At 39.4% G+C, this 24,580-nt stretch overlaps 1 protein-coding gene across 1 annotated transcript in view; it reads left to right on the top strand.

Annotated features, from left to right (window-relative positions):
* The first annotated feature begins 355 nt into the window (after positions 1-355).
* The window catches only part of si:dkey-71h2.2 (low density lipoprotein receptor adapter protein 1), a 38,375-nt gene continuing 14,150 nt past the window's right edge, over positions 356-24,580 (top strand). Inside the window, 3 exon segments of the mRNA XM_039782307.1 lie at positions 356-659; positions 19,951-20,093; positions 22,037-22,149. Of these exon segments, the coding sequence (XP_039638241.1) occupies positions 575-659; positions 19,951-20,093; positions 22,037-22,149 (341 nt within the window). The 5' untranslated portion in view covers positions 356-574.

Genomic DNA, 24,580 nt, shown 5'->3' with positions numbered 1-24,580 from the left:
TAATTGCATTAAGAGGCTTTAACATAGTCCATCACTAAATTATGCAGTATTCTGTCATGATTAAAACAACAATATCTGTTGTTTCTAAATATTAAACATGTTAAAGGGATGACATGGGCCTCTTTAAGAATAAAAGTTGGCAACCAACTTGCATCCACTAAGGTCAATAAACCACAGAAAGTCATATGAGACAAAAAAGTGCAATTGTCAGCTCATTATACATCCATAAACTCATTAGTGAGTGTAAGTCCTTCACACTGCAATAATGATTTCTCATTAAGGTCGCTCCTCCAAACTGGAGCACTTCGGACTGTCAGCTCATCAAGGTTAGGGGGACACGCCCTTAACTTTGGAGACGGTGCAGTAGGTGCACGTGCTTACCCTCAGCTGGTTACCAGTTTATGAGTGGGGAGAGAAAACGAGAGCGATTCAGGGTGGGAACTTATATCAGTGGTCTCTCTCTTCGCCTCTTCCGTCTTTGGCGCATCCTCCGTCGAGCCCAGTCTGTTGTATTTACCTCCCTGTGGTAGAGAGACTGGGGAATCCACCTGGCGGAGAGCAGACACACCTCGGGATGGATGCCCTGAAATCCGCCGGCAGAGCGATTATCAAGAGCCCCGGAGTTCCGCGGCACACATGGGGAACTTCAAAGCACGAAAGTGAGTGAGACAATGTGTCTGTTGTAATGTTTGGATTTGGTACAGTGTTGGAAAGATTTTATTTTTTTGGCGACGTAGCAAAGGCAGTAAAATGTATCAAGAGAGGGGAAGGACAATATGAGCCACTGGCTGTTCGTAGTAAGCTAATGGACTGTAGTGTTTACGTACTGGAGAGCTTTTGTTTGTCTTGTTGCCAAACGTAGCTAAGCTGAATGTTACGTGGTGTAAATAGCTTTTCAATTACAGGCAGACTATTGTGTAGACTATGTAGACTATTGTGTAGCTAGTTCAGTCTTTGCTTTACTTTACTTCCTTCTGAGTGAGCTGGCTAGTCCCACTGTCAACTGTCCTTTACCAAAACAACTGTAGCATTAATTACAACTAGCTACTGATACCGGAATAGTATATATATATATATATATATATATATATATATATATATATATATATATATATATATATATATATACTAGTCGATCCACAGAAGCATTTAAATGTTATTTTAAATATTTGATTCATCGTTTTAAATGTTTAATAAAGCTAAAAATGCCAAATATTTGCTGATTCTAATTCTCAAATGTTAGGATTTGCTGTTTTTTTTTTATTTAATATTGTGTTTTGAACCGTTGGTTGTTCACCTTAGAATTTGCAGTAGACAATTTTCTGTTTTCTGACATTTCATAAATTAAACAATTCATCATTTGTTCCAGCCCTAAAATTAAATACTAGGCTTCTACCGCCAATTCATGCAATCAAATCCTACAACTAGAGATATACAGAATGTTAGACTCAATACTGAAAACCTTTTTAAGAAATAAGGAATGGACAATATCATACATACTGTTATTAAAGTAAACCTTATGCTTTTATAGGATAGTTTTAAGAATGACTTTAGATAAATAGATAGACCACAACCAAATATCAGTGGTATAATGAATTTCTGTGTAAACTGACAACGTTGTATTGTACAGTTCTTTAATATACTGTATTATTTGCTATTAGTTTTTCAAATGATTCAGAAAATGTTATACAGCATGTGCATATTGCTCCTGGGTTACTACAATGTGAAGTACAGGAGGTTGTGAGTGCTGAGTGAAGGGTCAGAGTAACAGACCTTGACACACCATCAGTGACAGGCGGAGTGAGGGGCTGCTTTGCTGCCTGCAGCTCTGCCGTCTCCCCGATGTGTGAAGTGTTGAATGCTCCCTCCCTGCAGCTACATCGCCTGTGAGCTTCTCGCTGCCATAAATGCTACCATGCTGTTTTTGCCTCATTCTGGATTCCTGCTCACTGAATAATCGGCAGCCCTTGCCAGCTTTAATTAAACATGATTGATTAATTTCACATCTAGGAGGATGTGCTTAGTATCTTTACTAATGTTCTATATAAATGATTGAATATTGAGTATTGAGTGTGGGATTCAAAAGTTTTATCATTGGATTAGGGCTTGGAGTCTCTGATGGCTTTTGGATGCATTAAGTGACAGGTTGTCCTAAATAGTGTAAGATGTTGATGGCTGTTGGACTAAAACTTCTGATCTTGATTTTTGTGCAAACTTTGATGGATGGGAGTTGTTATTATTTTCCTCAACACTGCCAACTTTACCATATTCTCCAAAATTACCATGGTGACTTTATGATGACAAAATCTGACAAACAAACCATCAACATCTTATATTGAAAGACATTGTCACATTGTTAGCAGGAGCCTCTGCATTGTGTATGTCTACTCCAATTGTTTTTTTGCGTCAGAAAGAGAAGGAAGAAAAAAAAGTCGAATGATGTTATCGGAGCAGAATCCAGCTGTATTTCAACGCCAGATGACAGAAGCAGTTTGTGTCTGAGAGCCACCAGGGGAATCAGGCTGGAAAAATGTGAACATAGCCGTCACAAACAGTACAGACAGACAGGGTGACTGCTGATGTCCAGGAGCTACTTAGCAGGCAATTTGGAGAGAGAGGACAGCGTCTGTGTGCCAGCCTGTGGCGATGCGTCAAAGCTGGCTGTCAGAATGCAAATAAGGCAACATTGCAGCTGCTTGGCACATTCGCACACATTTTGTGTGATTTAAAGTTGGGGAAAAAAAGAGATGAATTATTTGTGTCCTGTCTATGGACGGGAGGAATGGCCACCTTAGTTAAATAACCCAAGTTAATGACCATATACAGTTAACATATTCTGTTTAGTAACTGGGCCTTGCCAAGTTGTTTAATAGTGAAATTATACAGAGACATCATTTAAGGACTTGCTTGTTTGTATGATAGAAAATAAATATCACAATATATTTGAACTGCCATCAGGTCAAGCATTTTAAGTGAGACTGTAGTGTGAAGGTGAGATGAGACCGAAGCTTTTGATTGAGGACTTGAGTGTTTTATTTCTAGGGGGGCAGCGCCACTCAAAAACACATTGAAAAAGCTTTTACTAAATATATCGGCATGATTAATTTGGTTGCCACCTGACCTTTCTGCTGACACCACGGTAAGGTCAAACTTTCCTCTTGACCAACAGTTTGGTCAATGACTAATATATGTCTCAAAAGCCCTTTTGGCCATGCACCTCATTTGGTTAATGGCAAGTTCATATGATGTTCTAATGTCTGAATGAGCACCTTAGTCCCTTTTTAGATGTTAAAGTCATGAAGCAACCTTATTATGTCAGACGAAGTTACACATCCAACACAACCCAAGTCTGAACTGGAAAACACTGAAGGAGCCAATGTTAGGTTGTTGAAGTTCTTTTCCCTTGTGGAGTGAAAGAGGCTACAGCCACAGTAATAGTCAAACCAACACTCCCTCCCTACATTTTAGATTTTCATTCTGCAAATGAATATCCAGCAAAATGCTTTACTTACATTATGTGTCCCAACTTAACATTTTGTCATTCTAATCTTTGGTACTCTTGGACTTCAGGAAATAGGCAACAGGATGCTATGTAATAAATCATGAAACTGATGTGAGAAACTTTATTCAGGAATTTACCGTGAGAAGAGGTGGTGAGCGTCCCTCACGCACACAGAGTTCTTTATTAAAGGCTTTAATGGCAAAATAACTTGAAATGCCGCGCTGGTGCATCCTGTGATATACTTGATACCGATATCTGTTACTGTTTTCGTGAATCCAACCGTCCCGTTGTTCTTTTCCTAAACCCAACCAGAGCTCCAAATGCAACGTCCCGTTCTTCTGCGTAGACCTACACGTGGATAGCCCATAATGCGTACAGATAACACGTGCCACTTGGCTTTAGAAAGTGGCACGTATGTTTACGCAGAGTCATAATCTCATGTTGTATTTTTAAACAGCAATGTTACATATTTCCTTTCTGAAAAAAACTAAAATTCAAGCATTTTAAAATGTCCTGTTTTGAACTACTTGACTGTCACCCCGACTGTGGCATTCCTAGTGTACATTTTAAATGCTGTTTTCTTTTCATAGTGTAATGTCTGACTCATCCATTAGGACCTGTGACAACTATTACAACCGAATCTCCTCTTCTGTATTTGTACGACCTCAGGATGAGACATGAGAAATAAGTTAACTCCCTAACGAATAATACTTTTTTTTTTTTTTTTTTTACTCTACCTTACTAACCTAAAAAGATATATTTCTGGACATGTATGAGACCAGTCTTCAGTTCTTATGGCAGCAGAAAACCCACATGTACCACACTTCCCCATCGCCCCTCGTGGCCGTCCGTTGTCATCTGTTGAGGTTAAAGCCACTGGCAGGACGGAAGAGGACACAGCATGTGCCTGGAGTACAAGCCTTCCCTTTGGATCACATCACATAGCATAGCAGTACAGACCTTTCAAGTCATACACACACACTTGCCCTTGGCACCAAGGACAGTACAGTCTGCATCAATTTAAAATTGTGTCGCTTTGGGATAGACTGAGTTGAAACCGTGTCCTTGGTTCCGGGATTGTTTCATGTAATTATTTTAGTGGTGGCTTCTGCCACACAGCTGTGTGATCAGTATCAAAGAAAAAAACTGAAAATAAGTAGCTTCATTTAGTTCTTGAATGCACATCTCAAGTGTTCTTCATGGCTGTAAGGAAAATGTCAGAATATGCGGTTTGTATTGCTGTGCTTTGCAGTCCAGAGAAGAGCTTGATCTGAAATTAGTGGACTCAACAGTCGTTAGGTTCGACTGGTTGGAAACTCTGGTAGTGAATACAGCCTGCAGTTCTATTAAAGCTGACAGGGGCTTGACTGAATGACCTGCAGGAGGCAGTGGTGTCGGTTAGCACCAACACCTCAAGGAGCAATTATCCCTCAATGGCTCGTTAAGACTCAGGAACCCGTGAGTCAGGGGCACGCCAGTGAAGAGGAGGCAGAGCAGAAGCAATGGGAGGGAATGATGGGAATATACAGGATAATGATAGAGTCTATGTCAGCAATACATCCCTCTGCTTTCAGTGTGATACAAAGAGGAATTGATGAATGGGGACTGATGGAGCATTTGGATTTGTGTTATGATGCAGAATGAAGACGTCATCAATGCGGCTTTGAGTACCAACTATGGTATAATCTGTCTGTGTAGACTGGGAAACCCATTTAAAAAGAAGCTTTACCCAAATTACAGAAAACACATTTCCCCACCAACCCCCAGTGGTATCCAGCCAAACCGATTAGTTTTGTTTTCATCTGCCCATTATCTGTTTTTCTCTAAGATATGCATTGATATGTTTTCTGCTGCGACCACAAAGAAATAGTGGGGACTTTTGTTTGTGTTGCTCAAAGAGCTTCAACTAACAATTATTTTCATTATTGATTAATCTGCTGAATTTTTTTTTCTCAATTAACTGATGCTTGTTTAATCGATAAAATGTCCAAGGTGACGTCTTCTGACAAACAGGAAATCTGAGAAATTAGAGATACTGACCCTAGAGAATCTTTGGCCTTTTCCATTATTTTTGCTTGAAAAATGACTAAACCAATTAATCAGTTATCAATTTAGTTGCAGATTTGTTTTGTTAATTAACCAATTGTTTCACCTCTACTTGCCTGAACCACTGAGCAATTATTCATTCCTAGTTTACTCTTGATAATCCTCAAATTGTGCTCTGAAAAAGTTTACAGTAGAAATAATTTGCATTACCTTAGCATCATCTGAATGCCATGCTTTCAGTGGCCAGGCCCTGGATTTATTTAACATGATGTCTACAGGAAAGGTTGAATTTGCATACAATACATGACCTTCTCTCTCTCTCTCTCTCACACACACACACACACACACACACACACACACACACACACACACACACACACACACACACACAAAACGTGTACCAAGAACAGACAAAAAGCAAAGGTTTAAGTTGCATATACTGTACGTGTTTTTGTTTTTAGGTGGCTTTGCAGAATTTTCCATTTAACAGTTGTAAAATATTAAGTCTTTCCTATAGTTAAGGTACAGGATCTGTCTGATAAATATTAAGGATAATCTTTCTCAACCACATTGGAGACTTCTGATGGAGCTATTTAAATGAAGCAACAATGTGCTTTCTAAACCATAAATTAAATAACCAGCGTTTCCAGTTACGTTTAACATTCAGTTATTGCACCTTGCACTCAATGTAAAATATACACAGCCATTTATAAGACCAGTTAAACCCAATATGTGCTCCTAGCTGAGCTTCAGTGCATGAGACGACAAATTAATTGAGCAGATTTCTCACCTATACGCTGCATAATTCATGCTTGCACACTCATCAGCCTCACCAGTCGCAGACTGAGGATAGATAAGGTGATAAAGCACTGCTAATGAATTTCCATTGAACGTGCTTTGAAATAAGAAATCAATTAGACAGGTTACTTTCGTCTAAGATCAGCAGCTGCCAAAGTTGCGAGGTATTTCTTGCATTGATGATTTAACTTATTTAAACCCATTGTGTATCCCTCAGGGTCCTTTGAATTCATGACTCAAAAAGTTCACAATTACAGACTGATGTCATGAAGTGGCGTATGTATGACACGCCAATTTGTATGCCATTATTGGCATGTTATCAAGACGCAGACTCCCTTTTTAGCGTGTTTATCAATGCTGTTTGGCCTCCATTGACTTACATTACCTTGTGATTGCTTGTGAATTTACGCCATAGCTAGTAGTATGAAAGGGCGAAAATCCACGAAGGGAGGTTGGCCGGGGTGGAGGATGGATAAAACGCAGAACTTTCACCCAGGAGAGTGGGGATCGTGTCCCGCGTGTGAGGTTTCCTTTCCACGTTTGTTCTTTTCCTAAACCCAACTCCGTTCTTCTTTTCCTAAGCCTAACCCGCGTGTCACGTTTTCTAATCCCAACCGGTTCTTCTTTTCATAAACCGTAGCCTCGCGATAACACGTAGCCTCGCGATAACACGTAGCCTCGCGATAACACGTAGCCTCGCGATAACACGTAGCCTCGCGATAACACATAGCCTCGCGATAACGCACCACGTGGCTTTAGACTGGCGTGTATGTTTACGCTGTGACGTTGCAGACTGCCATCCGCTGTATACAGCGTAGACCTACACGCGGATAGCTCAAAATGCGTACAGCTAACACAACACTTGGCTTTAGGAAAGTGGCGTATGTTTACGCAAAGTCATGATATCCTGTTGACAAATATAATGATATAATCAAGATTTGATCTTAAGTAGATTTAACAATATGACTCGGTATGATGTTCAGCTGCAGTTTTATTTGGTTGTATGACTAATAGAGTTTTTTTTGCATGACCTTTTTCCACTTTGTTCAGAAGAGAACTACATGAGCTAAATCCCCTCAACAGTGTGATCAGTTGGATTATTGTCAAAAGCACGGCTACTTCAGTGACAGCTCTGCACAGACTTTGTAAATGGTCACATTCTGCTTGACTCTTTTCCCCCTCACTTAGCTTTTAATTTATGTGGAACATTATGCACATTTTCCATGACTTGTCTTTTTTTCATCATTTCCTATTTTGTGTCTCTGACATTAGATCAAATATTGTTATCATGATCTTGTACCAACCACACTTTTTAGCAACGAGGCTCTAGGGATGGCAATGTGTGTCTCTCGGTCTACCCACCACTGTGGTCCAGGCTGAAATATCTCAACTATTAGATGGATTGCCATGACATTTTGCTTAAACATTTATGTCCCTCTCAGAATTAATTGTAATAATCAGGTCAACATTTCACTTTATCCAATAGCTGTACTAGCTGTACTTAGCTGCGCTAATAAACAAATGTTATCATGCTGACACGCAAAAAAGTAAGATGGTGAACATTATATCTCACTTTAGCATTGCCATTGCCAGAATGTTAGCATGCTGATGTTAGCATTTAGGTCAAAGCACTGCGGTACAGCCTCAAAGAGCTGTTAACATGGCTGTAGACTCTTTATCGTTATCCCGGTCAGTGGCCTACTGACATTTTTTTTATTTTTTATACACGATCGCTTTCAATTTGAATTTATTATCTGTTTAGTAATGTCTGTTTTACATCATCCTTTTTATAAATCCAGTTCTGTTTTGGGTTGTCAATACAGGTTGAGATACAGCATTAAATTAAGATTTAGGTTGCTGTCACACTAAACATGTTTGGAGCAGGTTAAATGAAACTCTGGAGCCTTTTTTGTGGTTTGTTTGGGCAGGTGAGAACAATGCTTTTCAACCTCTCACTAAGTGCTTCACCACACTAAATGCTCCTCCTGTCACACTTGTCTTCTTGTGTTTTTAATATTGCGGTTGCTATGGGGTATTCTGTCCAACTATCATTTCTTTATTAATGCCTTGTAATCCCCAATGTGTGTGTGTGTGTGTGTGTGTGTGTGTGTGTTCTTTTTAAAACCTATTTTTTTTATTTAGTTGGAAAGGTTACTGCAAATGTTACTTAAAATGTCTCTCTAACTGCTGTATCGATCTTAGGCTGAAAATGATCTCCAATAACTCAATTTCAACTAAACATTTGTGTTGAATCCAATTTTTTACGATTTTCTTTCACTATTTCACATGCTGTCTCTGTCTTGTGCCTGTAACATTTGAAGCTGCGAGTATATTTACTTCACTGTTACACTCCACAAATATTGATTTTAAAGCCTCGGCCTCATGTTATTAAGAACTGCTCCACATCATATTCTATATTGATTTTCTTTGAGAGTCCCTAGTGTATAACATTTTCTCATGACCCACAGTACATATCGTTTGTGTAGTAAGTGGTTATGTTTGGTTACTTGTACTAAAGCCTCCTAGGTTATCTAAGCTTATATTTTATCAATGTTAGCCAGTTTAAAATTGACCACCTTGAGGGCATCCTTTACACTTTGGAGAAGCTCTGGACTATTTGTGAAATACTCTATGACACTTTAAATGAAGCTCTGGACTATTTATAAAATATAGTCTATGACACTTTAAATGAAGCTCTGGACTATTTATGGAATACTCTATGACACTCTAAATGAAGCTCTGGACTACTTACAAAATATAGTCTATGACACTTTAAAGGAGCTCTGGACTATTTAGAGACAGGCTGCAGAAGAAATAAAATAGTTTAAGAACAAGTTCTTGACTATTAAGAGATTTTTGTCTGCAGGGCTGTACCGGGTTTTTTACGAAGATTTGCCGAAGAAATAACCTAGCCTTGTGGTGACGATCACATTGTAAAATCACAGTATACTAAAGTTTCTGTCATTATGGGGAACGAAAACTCCAAGCCTTGTGAAGCGTCTGGACCCATTGTTGGTACATATTGGTCCTTTCTTTAATTAACCTATTTTATCTGCATTTATAGGTTTAACAGTTTTAACTGCTCTTTATCCGCCTATTTTATCTCTCATTTCTTTAAATTCTTATACTGCACTGTAAAATTTATTCTTGTCTTTTAAATTGTTTTTAATTGTTTTCTAACTGCTCTTTCATGTTTTATGTAAAGCACTTTGAATTGCCCTGTTGCTGAAATGTGCTATATAAATAAAGCTGCCTTGCCTTGCCTTTACTCCTGCACTCTGTAACACAAACTAAATGCATGCCTGGCTCCTTGTTTCACCTCCATAATAACCACCAACACCTGTAATCAAAGTACAGTTTTAGTTTCTTAAATACAGCTCATTATTATGCTGCTCTCTGCAGTCTCTCTGTAGTGTTTTTAGCACCAACAAGGTTCCCCAGCCTGAAGTCAAGTGAATTATGCAACACAAGGAAACTGAGAGACCCTATCTTGGGAGAGCTGCTGCAATAATACACACACTTGCACACATACAACATCCAGCTTCCTGTTTAGTGTGTACAGTGAAGTCTTAACAGCCGAGTCCTTTTTCTGTTTGATGTCTGTGGCAGCTGTCTGTGAAATGGGATATGCGGTCACTCCAGTGTAAGAGTCTTTCTGAGCTGTGTGTGTGTGTGTGTGTGTGTGTGTGTGTGTGTGTGTGTGTGTGTGTGTGTGTGTGTGTGTGTGTGTGTGTGTGTGTGTGTGTGTGTGTGTGTGTGTGTGTGTGTGTGTGTGTGTGTTTGTGTGTGTGTGTGTGTGTGTGTGTGTGTGTGTGTGTGTGTGTGTGTGTGTGTGTGTGTGTGTGTGTGTGTGTGTCCGTGTCCTCCACTGGAGAGCTAAAGCCAATCTCCGTGTTCTGTTCCTCCTGAAAAATTCAAATTCCCCTCACAATTTCTGATAAATCATGCCGAGCAACACACTCCCAAAAATAACTTTGTACCGTCAAAGTGAAAATGGAAAACTTCTGTAGTGCTGTATAGAAACACCTTGTGCGTACTGTTATGGTTAAAACAAAGCACAAAGAGCCCAGTAGAAGGTATCTTGATGTATTTTTCTAGGTTTTTCTAGATTCTAGGTGCCCCTGGTTAAGTTAGATAAGGTCATACCATGATTACAAGGGCCTCAATTTAACTGGGAATGTTGGGGTGATTTGCAGACTTTTTGTTTTATTTATTTTATGTTCTCCTTAAAAGATGCTAGACATAGCACCATGCTCCTTGTAGCCAGGATGGAAGATCAGGTCTGTCAAAGAAACTAAACATGATTTTACATCATTTACATAGCATACTTGGCGGCTCTATGGTTGTCAAAGTCAGTTTAACGGTGAGTCTGTCCACCACTTTGGTCCAGACTGAATGTCTTAACAACTATTAGATGGATTGCCATGGAATCTTCCACAGACAGTCATGGTCCCAACAGGATGAAGCCTACTCACGTTGGTTATCCTCTGACTTTTCCTCTAGCACCACCATTACGTTTTGTGTAAAAAGACTGGACAAGGAGTTACGTAAGCATTTAGCTCAAAGCCCTGTTACCCAAGTACAGCCCCACAAAGCCAGTAGCATAGCTGTAGAGTCTTTAGTCTTGTTTTTGTTTTACTACCATTATTATGGAAATAACCAATTTGTTCATAGTATGTAATTTGATAGATTTATATAAATATAGGACATAGCCTTAACCTTTTTTTGTCTTTGCTTGTGTCTCTGACGTCATGGTAAATAAATAAATAAATAAATAAATAAATAACAATAAAATCCAGCCTATTCTCTTTTTAACTCTCATTCATATTCGGTAAATATGTATGAATTAGTTTGAATGGGCCATATCCAAACTGTGTAGCACAGCTCAAACACTCACATTGAGTATACTTTTCGATATGCTAGAGACATTGAGACTTGAGAAGCCGAGGTCTCCGGCTGTGTCAGACTAGCATCCATCAATCAGCTGGATGGGTCTAAAGTGTTCTACCGCATTAGAGAGGATTCCTGTGGGAAGCCCTCATCTGTTACAGGGGCCACAGATACTTAAATGAGATCAGCTGCTCTCGAAGGTGACTTGTTTTCGCTTCAGTGTGATAATGGATGGGAAAGCTAATGATCAAGCAAAGTGTTGTTTTCCTAGAACTCGGCATGGGATCAGGATCAGTAAACCTCTGGATTCATTTTTTTCCTTTTTTCTTTTAAAAGTCAGTCTTACCCTTGAATAGAAAACAAAATATTAAATATAAACCTTTTGTTTCATGAAGGGATTTCTGTCAACGGAGCTATTTATAGTTGATGAAGATGTTGAAATGGGAGCCAGCAGACTCCAGGGGGAAGAGATCTGTATCAGCAAAGAGAGAATCATGCCCTGTTTGAATTGCTAATGCAAACAATCCTTTCATGGTGCTAAGCAATTATGCTTTATGAATAAATAGCCGTGAGGAAAGATTTCCTTCAGTATCTGCATTGTTAATGTGGTTGTTATTTTAGCATGATTATTACGCTTTCTCTAGTGAACTTTACTGTACTTCCATAATATAGGTGTTGATGGAGCCCTTTTTCTCTTTATACTTAACCATTTATTTTTGATTTTCTCCTCAGTGGGTCAGTGTTTTGAAATTCCTGTTTCCACATATACAAACAACTTTGAAATTGTTAAAGTAATAAATGTAGATTTGCATCACTTTGAACTGCCTGCCATCCTGGGGTGGGAGGGTGTTGTTTGAGTTTCTGTGCCCGTTTATTGCTGCATAAACTGTTTATAAATGAAAATAAACCTTGTTTGAAAAAAGTAATACATGTAGGACGACATATGCATACAAGGTTATTGGGTAGAAAATTTGACTTTGGTGCTTCAGACCTAAATGGAAATCTCAAAAGTATTAATTTAATAGACAGCAGCTGTCTACATGTCGGGCATAGACAAACAGTGGTCACTCAGTAAAAATGATCCAAGGGGCTTACAATGGACACTTACTGTGCAAGTCACCTCCATATTTGATGTCCTTTGGTCAATGATAAACTAGAACTGTCAGGAGATTGTAAACAGTGTGTATAATGAACAATCTCTCCTCTGGCAGTGTTGTGTTTGATTAATTGGCACAAAGTGAAGCAGATAAATGAGCATTTAAATGGCTTCACACAAGCTTTTCTGAATAAAACCCTTATTTAACAGATAGGCCAGCAAGTCCTCAGACCTAAACAGCAAAATAGGTTATCAGTGCCGTTCAAAATGACCCATATGTCTGCTCCAAAAAATAATTCATTTAAGTCTCTATAGTTAAGGTTTTGTTAAATTTAGGCAGGTTTTATTTTGTGTGGAGTGTTAAATGTTGTAAATAAATGACACAATGTTCTATGTAAAAACAGAAATTAATTTTTTTTTTTAGGGGAAAGTACCGAAAAAAAGGTACCGTTGGGTACTGGAACCGAATTTCAGGTACCAGTAAAAATGTGAACGGTACTTAACCCTACTGTCCCGGGCCACATTGCAATTGGAAAAAATAATGGGAACCAAGCCATCGGCCCTTTCTGAACAGGCACGCCATGCTCAAAACAGGCACTGCACTAGTCATGAAAAAGTGCTGCTGCAGTGACATCCCAGTCTACTTCCAATAACATTTGACATTAACCAGATACACTATACATCAGCACTATTTTACCTCAGTCCTCTAGAGATCAACACTGTTACTGGATGGTGTTATTTTCAGTTATTGTGGTGCCACTATACACTATGAATTCTGCATCCTGGAAATGCAATTGTGCTTTTTTATTTTATATTTTTTTTAGAACAAATCATGTGCTTTTCTATCTCAGTCCTTCTGCACAACATCACATTAACAATCAGTGTCTGCAGAGCAAATATTAGCAGAATTCTTACTGTGGGATACCAGCTATACATAGACTACAGGAAGTTGTTCAGGAACAAAAGTCAAACATCTGTGTTGACTTTCAATTTGAGGCATGTAATAATGCCTGCCCGTAAAATAACCCCAGTCCTAATCCCATTTCATTCTCTGGACATCTTCTGAGGACAAAACATGCTTCTTAAAGTAGAGAAGATAAAGCTGTTTTACTGCTGTATGTGAGAACGTTGGTTTGTTCCTGTCTAATTAACGATATACAGTAGAGGACGGTTCCTGATGGGGGAGCGAAGCCTATGTTTTGCATAATAACTGCAGTCAAAGGCAATTTGCATTTAGGACATTATAGGAAAGTCTTTCAGGAAGTTGCTATTGTGGTTATCATTTTTAATAACTTACTTATCGCACATACTGTATGTTTTTAATGCTTCCAGGCACAATTAACAGTTAAATGCTTTTAACAGTTTTTTACAGCTCAGTTTTTTTATTAGTAGCCTTCTATAAATTGCTACATATATACTCAGCAAAAAAAAGAAATGTCCTCACTTTCAACTGCTTTTATTATCAGCCAACTTAACATGCGTAAAACTTTGTATGAACATAAAAAATTCACCTACTAAGAACTAAACTTAACAATGTTCATACAAAGTTTTATGCATGTTAACTTGGCTGAAAATAAAAGCAGTTGAAAGTGAGAGGATTTTTTTTTGGAGTATATTTTATTTCCATTTCTTGCTGTAGTTGAAAGAATGGTTTGTAATTTTGGGAAATAGGCTACTCTACCTTTTGCTAAGATTTATGAGAAGATTGATACGCTCTCCAACATAAAAGTGCATTGATCTTTTCATTTTTTTGCCAAGAAAGCAAATTAGTTTATTTCCCAAAATGTCAAACTATCCTATAAAGCAACACGTATTAATACGTAGTTTACGAGATTATGATAATTTATTTCACCTTTTATCATTCGGTTAAACAGCTACAGCTATTTGTGCTAGGTCATGATTGATGTCCATGTTAAAAATGTCTTGCTATTTCTTATGTTTATGCTACATGATGCCAGTCACTCGACAAATTCATATTTCTTCCATCCTAACTTTGCAGTAGCTCTATTTGCTCAGCCATGCATATACTGTAGATAACTCGTATCATCATTATGATTAAGAGCAGATAGAGTGTTTGAAGTGAAAGCAATTATTGGGTTTTTTGGGTAAAAAGGGGATTATGATGAAAGAGCCACACCAACACTGATTCATATAGGACCTCCAGGGCAAGTAGTTGATTCATGACCCTGATTTTTTTTTTTTTTAATTTTTTTTTCCCCAATGATTTTTCTTGTCAGTGAGAATGCAACAAAAGTTTGATGACAGATGCTTGATGTATAAGCTAGTATATCTTTTAACAAAGTGGCTGTACTCATCATAAAGGGACCAAAATCCATCATATTTTCAGATGATTTTTGGTTTCAAAAATGGCAATCCTTCCTCAGTTCCAGTCATGTGCTGCTTTTATTAGTTTTACTTGATAGTAAATGGATAATCTTTGGATTTTGGAGTGTTGGTCGGACAAAAAGAGCAATATGAAGATGTCACGTTTGGCTTAAGAATTTTGTGATTGGCTTAAGAATTTTGCGATGGGCATTTTTTATTTTATAAAGGGGCTGCCGTTTTTGTCTGTTGTGACACTTGCTTCTTAATCTTTTGCAACACTATCTTAAGGTAGCAGCTGCTTTGTAACATTCCTGTTATGTCAGGTTTATGTGTTAGTGTAAAATGAAGGAAGTCAAAGTTGACGTGGCAGCATTTTGAAATAGTTTGGCATGAGGTTTTGCATTTGGGCCCATTGGATGTGTAATATTCAATTCCAGAGTTTTATGTACTGCTCCAGATTAGAGCGCAGGGTAATTCCACTGTTATCTGAGCACTTAATGTAGTTTGTACACTTCCTTTGATGCCTAGCCAAGGTGTTCAGTAATATGATGTGGCACCACCTCCATGCTGCCGCTGGGCTGTTGGTGATAGAATCTGTGGTTGCTTAGCAACATAGGCTGTTTGATGATCCCATGACTCCATCTTTGTTGTTGTTGTTGTTGTTGATGTTTGAGTAGTGGCTTGTACTGTAGGTCTGATTGATAATCTGAAATATTAATACATTTTCCCAAGGCCCTCTAATAAGATATACTCTTATATGTGAAGAGGGGGATGTCTTTGTAATGTGAAGGTTCAATCAGAGCCAGGGGAAGTGAAGATACAGTATGTAAGAGAGGTGAGTGGAGGGATAGAATTAAGAAAACAGTGAGAAGAGCGAGAGCTTGAAAGGAAGGACTTAGCTTTACTTGGTTCCGCCTCAAGGCAGAATCAGGAAACCAGTTACACCCCCTCCCACACACACACACACACACACACACACACACACACACACACACACACACACACACACACACACACACACACACACACCATCCCAGCCCACCATCTTCCCTGAATGTGCGGCCTATTTTCCCTGTCAAGGTGGTGTCCTAGATTCAAAGTTCCATCAGATGAGTAAAACAGTAAGGCGAAGGATGTGGAGGATGGGGGTGTCACTTGGGTCTAAAAACAAGCTGAATGCTTCTTTTAGTTTCTCATATATTGGTATTGTACTTATTCCACACAATAATAAAACATTATTATTCATTCCATTGGATTTTAACCAATATGCTGTGTGAAACATCCTTACAAAAAATGGCCAGACTTATCGACCTGTAGGGGAATTGAAAACCGGGAATGCTTTTGTTATTTTGACCCTGGAGCACACACTTATTCCAACAGTTTTTGCAATTAACTCTGATAATGGTATCTTGAAGAAATCATGTGTGTGTGTAAGCCCCCTCCATATGCACATGCCCTTTCTTGCCTTATTGTGCCTGTGTGCATATCTTCACGCTCCTGTTTGTGTTGTTAATTAACCGTCAGTGTAGGTGTTCAGCCAGAGCAGAATTCATCCGGGTGCGATTTTTGACTTCTTATTGCAAATCAAATTACTGAGTGTGGAGCTCATGGAGACAGCTGGTGATCACTGCATGTAGCTGAAGGCGTGCAGAGCACATGGTACCTATTATTATTTTACAACAGTCGGATTAGCTACTGTGAAATGGCTACACTTAGTTTTCTGTTCAGGAGTTTTTAATATTTTACAGTGCTCTACATCTCCGGGCGGTGGTATTATAACTTATACTATAACGTTAAAGTGAATACACTTGAGGCCCAGTGCAGCAAAATGTCGTCAAATCGTTTTGTGCCTTTTATTGTAATGCATTGATTCCTTTAGATTGTGTTCCAACTGTGAGGCTTTTGTGTGAACGTAATAGAATCAGCGCACTGCTGAGAACGTGGCTGTGAAAGTGTTGCCAGGCATCAGTTTAATAAAGATGCAAACGTCATCAGTGCACTACCATGCCCTCACTCTCCCTAATCTTGTTTTGTGCTTTTTTAAATTAGATCACCTCGACACACACCCTTACACAAACACAGACTCACACAGATGACAAATGTACAGCATACTGTATGTAGAAAAATAAAAGTTCAAATTGCAAATGTTCAGTCTTCCTCAGTATTTTCTTCAACATGTATGTTAAAATCCAATTGGCCTCCCTCCGCTTGTGCCTGTCACTCTTATCAGTGCCAGTCCCTTCACACAGGATTTTTTAAAAATTTAAGAGCTCCTCTTTTAGGGGGATAATATATTGGAAACCCTGCAGCATCAACATGAAGCCCTTTTAATAATTCATGTGTGTAGCCTGGTTAAGACGCAACATGGACTGTAGCACTTTAGCTTTTGACCATGAGTTTATGTATTACAGCATGGGATAAACCAAACTAAACTGAAGGATTGATATTGGAGTTTATCAAGGTCAAGCATATTTTAAGTGTTTGGAATCAGCCCTAACTAGCAGTAACTATCATAAATTACTGTTGTTGCTACACCTCAAGCTTTCCAGTATATCATGGTGTGTTTTACAGTTTACAATGATGTTGCTAACCATTGATTTTAACACCTGAAATGATGACCAGCAGATTTGATCAGCTGAATCTAGCTAGCTAAGTAACGCTAATTCCATGAGTTGGTTAAAAACTAGCTGACTTACAACCCTGTAAAACCCTGCACTCACATGGCGGCTATATAGATATACAGCATTAGGACTGAGACTAAAACTAGATGCCCCAGGTAAAAAGTCAGAAATGCTTAACAGTTATGTTGAGAACTAACTAACCAGTGAGTTTGGTAAAGCTACTTCTGGTAATAGTAATGTGGTTGCTAGCATTAAACTTCCCCAAACCAAATAAAGAGCAGGACAAAACCACTATTGTTACGCCAAACTCTGATATAGAAACATCTTGGCTCCCACATAGTGGATGTTCCATACTAGGAATATACTAACTTTTGGCCCAAGAAGGGTAGATGGTAAGCTTGTTAGCTGGGCGTACTAATGTTTGCAGCTTATGTTAATCAGATGAGCACACTGTTTAATCAATTTGGTACACTTTTGCTCTGATATTTTTGGTTAAGTAAACGCTAAAGACTGGCCTGTAGTTTCGAGTGATGGTTGCTAAGTTATAAATGTACAATTGCTGTTCAGGGGACGGGTTTAATGAACGGTCAATTGACGATACAATTTTTCTATTGTGTTTTTTTCACCTCATTTGTGTTCTTTCGTCATTGGCTGTTCTATCTATCTGTCAAAAACCTGAAAAAAATCACAGCTTTTAGTAGCATAGTATCAGTTAAAACATCTTCCAAGGATTAGTACACTCAAACCTAAGTGGTGTAGACCCATGCAGATAGTTCAGGTTTTATTTGCCAAGATTGTCAAATATCCACTACTGAGGATTTTGCTGTCACCACAATACAATGGAAGTGAATGGAATTATTAGTTAGTGTTCTTGAGCAACAGACTTAAACCCCCTCCCCGTGTTGAGTAGCTGAACCTGACCTCTGGCCTCCTGTGGAGAGGGAAAAGAGGAGGGATGCATTTCTCCCTCATGGATCAATACTGCATTAAAGAACCCTTCTTAAATGGCCGTGAACCTGCAGTCTCCGAACAATGAATTGCTTTAAGTATTAAAGGAACATCTTCTATTAGACAAAATAAGACTTTAAATGATCAAACTCCTCTCATCCACAACAAGTCAAAAGCAACCAGCCACACTGCCCACAATGTACATAAGCAATCACATTTAATAAAATCAAATGGGCTCTCTGGTTTTGTAGCAGTCCCCATCGCATGATTGAAGATTAGTTAATAATTCAGAGTTGTTGGAAGCGTTAGGGGATGGTGTTCTCTGCTGTTCGCCTTCACAGCTGCATGGGGCCTGCCAGTGACAGATGGCTCAGCCCATGTGGAGAATTTGATGCCAGTATAGCCCAGTAGAGTGTTAGACACGTATTGTGTTTCTCTTCTATTTCTTTCTTTCTCTCTCTACATGCTCCTCTTGTTCACACTCGTTGTCAATCTAACTCTCTCATTTCTGTGTGTGTGTGTGTGTGTGTGTGTGTGGGTGTGTGTGTTATGAGCAGACATACCTCTGATAAATAGACATTTCCCTTCTTCTTACAGTTGGTTATGCACGTGCTGTTTGGTTGTCTTCATCACAGCGACTTTGGTGTTAAAAGAATGCTTCTAAATGGGATTAATGCCTCATGTTTCACTCATTGCCCCATTAAGTTGATCACAGAATGTGGTCTTTTGCATAGTTTTGTAAGTTATCCCTCTCCTGATGCTCCACTGCAGGGTGTCCAGGTGTCGCTGGGAGATATTTTCAGCTCTCTGCATGGGTGCAGTCCCTCTCCCTGTCTACAGTATTTTGCTAGAGGACAGTTTGGTGCTACCCGTTGGAAGTCACAGCAACAGCATTGCAGCCATTCTGTAAAGTCTATCGGAGCCCAGCTGATACTGGTTTTGTTGGTCCTGTGCAGCAGTTTTTCTCTGACATCCATACTGTTTTCTAATATGGAGACCATAGTGTCTTACCCAGTAAGAGATGGAAACAAAGCTCAGTTTAATAGAACATATTCAAATTCAGGAAATGAAAGTATGGTGTGGAATACGTGGATCCCTTGTGGATGGTTTCATACATAAAATAAATTTGTTTCTTCGCTTAGGCGAGTTGGATGTAACTAATTCTTATCTTAAAATGCACACACATTGAACTTTTCTTATTACACAAGTGTAATAAAAAAACATATTGCAGAGCTCTGACTTTTTAGCACTGCAACAATTTATTTTTAAATTTTAAAATCATTACATCACACATAATTTGTGCAAAGTCTGACTGTATATCCACACTACTCAGCTGAGACGTTACTCTGCCAACCGTCATGCTGTCTGTGCTCAGTATTGTAAACAGTCTGCCCAACAAACAATGCAATGAACAAGCTTGACTTGATAACTTATTCTGACAGACTTTTAGGAGGAGGACTTAATGGAGTTTCTTAACATGTGAATCACCTTTCAAAATAACTTCTAATCCCATACACGGTGTGATATGACTAAGTGGATTATGTTCATCTATCATTAGCAAGCACCCATCCACAACTATTTAAAAGATAATAGTTCTGCATGTTTTTTGGACTTTTATAAAGCGAAGCACATTTCACTTTAAAATTCTTATTATACATTATGCCCTTGTTAGGCTGTATTGGGGCATTTTGGTGATTTCCTATGTCCTTTTTGTGTCCAACCAGAGCTACCAGAGAACTGGACAGATACCAAGGAGACTCTGCTGGAGGGGATGGTGTTCAATGTAAAGTACCTGGGTATGACTCTGGTGGGCCAGCCCAAAGGAGAGGACATGGCGTCAGCTGCCATTCGCAGAATTGTTGCCACGGTTAGTCAATGGTCCCTTTCTGACTCCTACAACCTTTTTATAATGGAAGTTATATTTATTCTTGCATGCAAGTCTTGCTACTACACTTATTTTTTATTGTAATTACTGAATACAGTACATATATGTGCAGTGATTTCGATATTTCCAAACAATGTTGCATATCATTCTATAGGCAAGGTCAGGACCTTCAATAGCAACGTGAAATTTCCAGAGTGACATAGTGAAGATTTCAATTACAGCAATGCTTTTTATAGAAATTATCTTGGGGATTTGTGAAATTACAGCCTCAAACTGCAGCGCACATTATCTGAACGACTTAAATTGGAAGACTTTAGGACAATATTTTTTCAGGAAGGTCATTTATGATAAATTGGTATTTTTGCACCATATATACAGTATCCTACAGCTTGGGGTACCATTACAGACAGTATTTGAATTTAAGATTTCCTTTATGTGAGTATGTCAATCAGTCACAGCTCAGCAAATGTATTCTCGTGGCCAGAAAACCATCGTGGACAAACCGTCCTGGGTCAGTCCTATTAAATGTTCTGTAAAAATATCTAACTGCCCATCAGAACAACTTAAAAACTGAGCAATCTGTGTCATTTACCTTCAACTTTCTGTAATTCTCTTGGCATGTAGCAATAGTTGAGTCATGTTTATATCAAGGTCAGTATAGCTGCATGAAAACATAGCTGCTAATCCAGGATTATCAGGGGATCCACATGTGCAGCAGTGAAATCAGTGATATGATGTTTACTTAACAGCACTGAGCCACACAGGGGATTTCTGAGCATGGTTTTCTACATCAATTCAGAATCCTGTCAGTTTTCACAAAATTTAAACCAGTGAGTTTGTAGCCATACAACAAATATTTTTATAAACGCAAACATATTATATTTTCTCTTTACATTTTTCTTCCATGCTCACACACATGCACACCTTTTTCACCAAACGCTGCCAACAATAAGAATGTCTAATCTGCCAGAAGGCTTTCTCTGCAGAAAGAAAAGCCTGGCACAGGCAGCCTAATCATAAACCCCCCACTTCTCAATTAGAGACTGAACCGAACCTAATGGCAGGATTAAGATTCAATTCATTTACAACAGGACAGGAAAAGCAACTCAGTCGTCTCTGTCTGTTCCCTTGGAAACCAATTAACCTGAATGGGATTACTGAATACATTTGTGACTTTTTCATTTGCTACATGCTTTAGTCAGGCATGATAAGACAAGAGGGGATGTACCAAATGTATAGAAAACTGAACTTGGCGTATCTCAAGCTGACCGACTTTTTTTTTTGCCTTGTGGCGCGACATGGGTAACATGACTGAAGAAAACGTGGTTGTTAGCACTTCCTACATGAATGAGCTGCCACAGTCAGCCATGGCACTTGTTCCCTCTCTATTATAAAGTCAGTTTCCCATATTGTAAGTGCTGTGGGTGTAAGCAGAATAATTTCTTCCCCCTCTGTATTCCCTCACAGTCACACTATTGATTCTTAACCTGATATCATTTGGGTGTGAAACTAAACTGCTCTCATTTGCTATCTTATTGCATGGTAAGGAGGTCATTGCTATTGTCAACAGGCGCTCTCACAGACCACAAGCTCAGCACTCTGGCTGTATTTCCTGAAACTCCAGATGGAGCAGAGCGGCAGGGGGAGTGAGAGGCTGCCAGCTCGACCTCGAGTTGCAATGTGTAGCCCTCATCCTGGGGTACACATTGCAGCTTTCCAACCTCCCGGTTCTGTCACCTTTTATAAATTCCCCACATTTCTGGGACAACTCATGCAGGCTGCCTAATTTTGCTCAGTAGCCACTGTCGCATTTGAATCAGATGTAAGATAATCTTATATTCATCTCAGAGTGACAAGGTAGCTCCGTGGCGAGATGTTCCCTATTCGATTTGAATGTGTGTTTTTATATTTCATATCCACCGTAGGCCAGAGCCAGTGCTAAGAAGTTTCGGAAAGTAACGTTGACGGTCTCACCAAAAGGCATCATCATGACAGACACAGAGACTACAGACCTCATAGAAAATGTCTCCATATACAGGTAAATTAAAGGTACTGAATTCAAATACATTTTGAAGAGAAACTTGCTCAGTGGCTGGGCTGATTGAGACAAATACTACAGCAGAGCACACACACATGAGTATTTTAGATTGTTATTTTGTCAAGCCATTTACTGTTTAAAAGATATCTTAAATACTGTAACAAGTGTCTGCTAATACACGTTACAAGTGGTAGTGACCTCATTTAGGACTACTGGCTTCATGCAAATAATTTAAAACCTCATGTAAAGCATTAAGAATCCCATGCACTGCATGCAGAGTGTAACTTTACATTTTCATATACTTACCTCAGAGAGTAATTTCCTGACTTTAACAGGATGGTTGAGCAATATGACATGATACAAAATCACTTAACATGGGTTTATTAAATGCATGGTTCATCAACTAAATGATTCCATATTTGATTGTGGTTCACCTATGTTAACAATGCTGGTAACAAAGAAGTGGCTTCATCTGATACACTAAGAAACTTAGTCTATCTAGGTCACGTTCCCCTCTGTCCATTGCTTGGGCTCTTTCTGCAGGATGAAACCGAGCAGTTTTCTGCTCAGAGCTGTTGTATGTCTCACGTTAGATCAAATCACTTGGAAACCAATAATGGGATGGCAGGAAGGGGTCGCTGGGGGGTGTCAGATACTGTCTCTCTCTGTGTCAATGAAAGCTAAGCTTTTTCAGGTGTGTGTGTGTGTGTGTGTGTGTGTGTGTGTGTGTGTGTGTGTGTGTGTGTGTGTGTGTGTGTGTGTGTGTGTGTGTGTGTGTGTGTGTGTGTGTGTGTGTGTGTGTGTGTGTGTGTGTGTGTGTGTGTGTGTGTGTGTGGCTTGCTTGCCCTCTCTGGATAGCATCCTGTAATATAGACTGGGCCTCATGTCATTGAGGATTACAGTCTAAATATCATAATGCTGGACTGTGATTACAGAACAGGCTGTTACAGAGCGTGTGTTTGTGTGTGAGAGGACACGTGGTTGGTGTGTGTGTGGGTCTGCATCTCTTTCTGATCCACCTTATCAGTGGTAACAGACCACAGGCCAGGGGAATCAGCCTCGTCTTTGATCTCCTTCTCTTCTCTCCTTATCTTCCTCTCCCTTCATTTTTACTGTCTAGGAATAAATCTTTCTTTTCTGCTCTTATTAACATAAACAGAGCTCTGAACACCGGAATACCCACGACTAATTGCCTACTTACTAAACTCGCGCTGCCAGCCTTTGCCAATACTCGCGGGGAATGAGTAGGGCCACATGCAGAGCTCGGGTTGACTAAGGATTGATTTATCCCCTTTATGAGACCCCACCCCTGCCCCCACGTCCTTACAGCCCTTTTTCCCCTCCCCCTCCTTTCTTATGTCTTATTTTAGTTGCACATAATCCACTTATTGGCCAACACAGCAAGTGAAGGGTGAAAGAAAGTGGAGTGTAGATGTAAGGGAATAAATCAGACTGTTTATTGTGCATAACAAGTAAGGGAGAAAAGAATTAAATACACAAGGTGTGTGTGTGTGTGTGTGTGTGTGTGTGTGTGTGTGTGTGTGTGTGTGTGTGTGTGTGTGTGTGTGTGTGTGTGTGTGGGGGGGGGGGGGGGTGTGCTCACACGCATGTGGCCATGCATGGATGGACGTGAGCATTTGAGTGTGTATGTAAATGTGTGTCGGTTTGTCGAGTTAATTTTGTATTCACACTAACTGGAAGCCGGGCTGTTTCCCTCAGGCAAAGCTTTAGTGTGGAATAGACAGGGAGGCATCGTGCCATCACATTAAAAATAGGATCCTCACAGCCATGACCCTCCCATCCCATCCACACACAAACCATTAAATATCCTCTATCAGTTTTCACAAACTGATATTGAATTCAGCAGCACTGACTGTCACTCAGCTCCTGACAAGCACAATTTGCAGTGCATCTAATTTGCAGCATCAGACACTCAGATTATATTATCATGAGCTTAATCTTCCAACATGAGCACGTCTGCCTTGTAGTGCTGCCGTAGGTCTAACTGCTGGCAGGGATTAGACCAACGACTAAACCACTCAGGAGGTTTAATGATTTTCTACAACAAAAGTAAAGCTGGGTTATTTGGACAATATAATTTTCTTTTTAATATAATTTGGCAATATATGGCTTTGCAGGGTTTCCCCACACATAGACTAATGGCGGTGCACCACACAATCAACACTGAACTCCACATGTCCAAAACATGCAGCATATTCGTTCAGCTGCATTTCCTTTCCCTGCTCTCCTCCGTCTCTCTCTGTCACTCGTGTCTCTCTCACATAGGCTATACACACACACACACACACACAGCCCCTCCCTTCTGTGCACACACCGAAATTCACAAGTTCATGAAAGGTTGGTATCTCGTGAACACCTTTTACACAATCGCACATTAAAAAGTGCTATAAAAATATTTTATATTCTGAAT

The sequence above is a fragment of the Perca fluviatilis genome, chromosome 18 (assembly GCF_010015445.1).
Source record: "Perca fluviatilis chromosome 18, GENO_Pfluv_1.0, whole genome shotgun sequence".
NCBI lineage: Eukaryota > Metazoa > Chordata > Actinopteri > Perciformes > Percidae > Perca > Perca fluviatilis.
The sequence above is the reverse complement of the archived record's forward strand: the minus strand, read 5'-3'. Positions and strand labels throughout refer to the sequence as shown.